We start from the raw sequence: 4,231 nt of genomic DNA, 5'->3' as shown, positions 1-4,231 counted from the left end.
AACCGTAATACCGAAAAACCGTAATACCGGAAAACCGTAATACCGAAAAACCGTAATACCGGAAAACTAAAAAACACTGAAATTATGTGCTGAGGGAGTAAACAATTTTTAAAAAACATTATATTACAATATAATATGTTATATATAAATATTTATTTTATTATATAATTATATAGAGGGTATGGCAAAGAAACTACCTTATTTAAAAAAAATAATAACACAGTGTCATAGTGTAGGGGATGTCTTTTTTTTCAATTTACAGGGAGTCATTAAAGTTTAAATTTTTTTTTTTTTAAATCATATTATTAAGGCGATTAAAATAATTAGGGTCTTTCCTCAGGTCTTTATTTTTGTAATAAGACAAGATATGATGAAGGAGTACCTTCCCCCCTTAGGATTTTTTTTAAATTGATTTCATGAACACATCAAAAAACATGTTATATCAGGGTCTGTAAAAGGCAAAAAAAGCACACTCTGAAAAGGATTTACAAAAAGCTGAGCACACCACTAAAAACAAGAACTGTTTCTAAATAATAAAAAATTATTAAATCAGTAAAATTTAAACATAAAATAAACAAATTTATTAGTATTCTTTTACTAATAAATAAATATTAACAATACAAGCCCTGTCTTTAACAAAATTAAAAATTATTAACTCAGTATACTGTATAACTACTATAACGTTAACATAAGTTCAAAAAAAAGTATTAGAATTAGTCATTAGATATTACTTGGAAATAAATTTTGAGTTCATTGATAAAAAAATGAGTTCTTCAGCATGTCCTGGAGATAGTAATGACCGATGATCTGTAATAATATTCCCTGCAGAGCTAAATATCCTTTCACTAGGCACACTGGTGCCAGGTATACATAAGTACTTCATCGCTAGTAATGATATTGTAGGCAATTGTGAATGATATAGTTTCCACCACTGAAGAGGATCAGCATCAAGAGAAATAAATGGCAAGGATACATATTTTTCCAATTCAATTTGGTTTAAGGCTTCGTCGGTCACATTGTTCATAACGGGACAGTCAAAGTTTTCCAAAAATGCTGCTAATCCTACAGTATCATTAAAACAATATTGATATCAGAAATATTATAGTTTCAGTAAAAATATTTGAATAAAAAAAAACCAATCTTTACTATACATACCATCATTTTTCTGAACCTTGAGTTCCTTACTTTTAGCTTGGTTGCCTATTTCATCCATTTCAAGTTGAATTGAATTTTTTACTGTATCTATATCTCTTGGATCAATATATGCTGATTTGTACCTTGGATCCAAAAAGCATATTTTTTGTAAAAACATTCTACTTTCTTCTTTATTAATGTAACGTTTATGAAATGGTCTTTTTATATCGTCCTTTAAATGATTTTCAATATGATCTAATAAATTATCAATTGTATTCACACTATCCACATGTGTATCAACATCATCATCACTTATGTCTCCACAAACTTCATTTGTGTTAAAATATGAATTTATATTATTATCCATAAGTGTACATTGACTTAAGATTGGAAATAATTGTTCGCTCTCCCCAAAATTTTCACTATTATTCGCTCTAGTTGATTCTTCTTGTGTTAAGGCACAAGTAAAATTTGATGAATTTGTGTGAAGCAAAGTTTTTTCAAGTTTTGTATAAACTGGCCAAATTGAAGAAGCTGTAACAATCTTTTCTGCACCCATATGTTCACCAAGAGTTTTTAGTGGTTCAAAAATTTTGCACATCACCAAAATAAGTTTTTGTTCATTGCAGTTTGGAAGCAGTTTGATTTTTCTTGATTTCAACTTAAATAAAACATCATAAAGAGCATCATAATTATCTCTTACAAACTGAATAGCAGGTAGATTAGTTCACCATCTTGTAACACATGATGCTGGCATAACTTTTTGTGGAAGGTCAAGTTTACATTGCGCATCTTGAAGCAATCTACGTAAGTTTGAACTATAATGAAATGTATATCTTAGTTTGGAAATATTAGAAATAATGGTTTTTATTGGATTTAAATTCATAGATGATGTAACTCCATTATTTAATGTGTGACCAAAACAACTAATATGATTTAAGTCCATTAACTGAACAGCTTTGATAACATTAGTACCATTATCTGTAGTTGCGGCAGATACTTTTGACATAGGAATATTCCAATCTTTAAGTGTAGATTCAATAATATCTTTTAGATTAGTGGCAGTGTGGTCTACATCAAGAATTGTGCAAGCCATACAATATGTTTGAAGAACCCAATCACTATTGATAGTATGAGCTGTTATGCCAATGTAAGGCTGTTGGGCATTGGAAGTCCAACAATCAAATGTAAGCGACAGAAATTGTGCAGAGTTGAGATCATGTTTTATTCTACGTTTTACCTCAAAGTATAAAGCAGGAATTTTGTTATCAGCAAAAACTTGGCGACTTGGGATAGTATATCCAGGACATATGACAGACATTAGGTGTTTAAATCCTTGTTTTGATACAGATCTATAAGGTTGCATATCTGTGGCAATCCAATAGGCAATCCAATAGGCAATTGCATTGGTATACTTTTCACTGGTTGTTTTATCCAATTTCTTGTATATGTTCATAGATTGTTGTTTTAGTGTACAAGATCTACAAGTGAATAAAAATAATATTAAATGTAATTATTTCATTTAAGGTCTGTGGGCGAGTGGGTTCCAAATAATTTAGATTACATTTTTTTTAAATTGTTTTTATTGAGTATGTGGTTCATTAACGAATAAGAACAGTAAGTGTACCTATTCTACATATTATAACCTTAAGTTAGATTTTAAACTTACTTGTGAACTAAATTTGTACTGGAATTTAATGGCACTAGTTCATGATGTTCTGCACTATTATTAGCAATGTCACAAGGAGGATCACTGATGTCATCAGTTTCATTCAGATCATTTCTAACAAACAATTTTCAAAATTAACTTGTGAACATAATGGCAGATTAAAGTACAATGGTATTTTATCATCATTATTCATTACAAATATTGAAATATTATGTAAAAAAAAAATGTTTCTTATTATATTATATATTATGTTACAATTATGAAAAGGTTAAATCATTAATAGGTATTTGTATATTATTTACAATTCATAGATTAAATACCTATTAAAATATAAATGTTTATTATTAATTTTGTTTACTTGTTAAAGCTGTTATCTTGACCCTTTATATTCAAAAACTCCAAATGAATATTGGGATGATGTATTCTCAAGTGATTTATCAAATTACTAGTGTTACCTCCTTTAGCTTCAAAATTATTTTTGCACTTTAAACATCTCCCTTGGTCTTTGTTCAATTTTGTGAAAAAATTCCACACTTTTGATCTTTTTCTTGGCATGGTTTTCTAAAAGAAAAAATCATTGTAATATTAGGTAATTAAATAATTACTAATACCAGGTTGAAAAATGTATGTAAGTAACTTTAAAGGTTCTCTGAACTAAACAGATCAATTATCAATAATAGGTTCAACTTACCTTTTTAAACAATTAACCAGCCTGCAATAATAAATGCGATTAATTATTATTTAATTATAGGTACAATACTACAATGTAGATGACTCGATGTGTTCAGACGTTCAGTGTACGTTATTACATATTAATATTTAATATATTATCTGTTATCAAAGTCACTCTTACAACAATAATTATGACTCGATGAACGCATTTTCATTAGTAAACAATAACATTACAAAAATAGAATCTATTTTAATTTATATCACGGTCTTATATTATTGGCTATTGCCGTGATATATATTATTGCATGGAGGCATAATAATAAGTGTATAACCAATAACCATAGAATAACCGGTATAACTGATAACACTGGCAAGACTGAAAACTGTTCAGCAATTATATCCAATAACCAGTATACCAAAAAAGCGTCACCAAACGGTACTAGGTACGGTATTTCGGTATTTACGGTTTTACGGTATGCACCGGTATTACGGTTTTCCGGTATGCACCGGTTTTACGGTTTTCCGGTATGTACCGGTATTACGGTATACCGTTGTAGCGGTATTTGTGCAAAAACCGGTATACCGGTATTGACGGTATACCGAAAAACTCGTCAACCCTATACTTATCTATGCACATATTATGACGGCATAATTTTTTAGCACGTTCAGCATTATGTTTAAATACTTATAATATATATTTATACGTTTATTTTTAAATCATATTTTATTTCTTACATAAATTCATTAATATAAGTA

At 29.0% G+C, this 4,231-nt stretch overlaps 2 protein-coding genes across 2 annotated transcripts; both read right to left on the bottom strand.

Moving 5' to 3' along the window:
• Positions 1–564: 564 nt before the first annotated feature.
• LOC149057382 (E3 SUMO-protein ligase ZBED1-like) lies at positions 565–1,838 on the bottom strand. The gene is made up of 2 exons (XM_089224627.1): positions 1,156–1,838; positions 565–1,062 (listed from the first exon to the last, which is right to left on the bottom strand). Exons 1-2 carry the CDS (start codon positions 1,733–1,735, stop codon positions 728–730), a joined length of 915 nt encoding a protein of 304 aa, XP_089080753.1. The 5' UTR covers positions 1,736–1,838; the 3' UTR covers positions 565–727.
• Positions 1,839–1,861: 23 nt separating this feature from the next.
• On the bottom strand, positions 1,862–3,994 carry LOC149057381 (E3 SUMO-protein ligase ZBED1-like). The gene is made up of 3 exons (XM_089223391.1): positions 3,162–3,994; positions 2,804–2,917; positions 1,862–2,615 (listed from the first exon to the last, which is right to left on the bottom strand). The coding sequence occupies exons 1-3, from the start codon at positions 3,356–3,358 to the stop codon at positions 1,862–1,864; spliced, it is 1,065 nt and encodes a 354-aa protein (XP_089079517.1). The 5' UTR covers positions 3,359–3,994.
• Positions 3,995–4,231: the final 237 nt, after the last annotated feature.

This window comes from Diuraphis noxia, unplaced genomic scaffold (genome assembly GCF_037042655.1).
Source record: "Diuraphis noxia isolate RWA-SAM2 unplaced genomic scaffold, SU_Dnox_SAM2 contig0003, whole genome shotgun sequence".
NCBI classification, from domain to species: domain Eukaryota; kingdom Metazoa; phylum Arthropoda; class Insecta; order Hemiptera; family Aphididae; genus Diuraphis; species Diuraphis noxia.
Note: the sequence above shows the minus strand (reverse complement) of the source record. Positions and strands in the feature narration are given on the sequence as shown.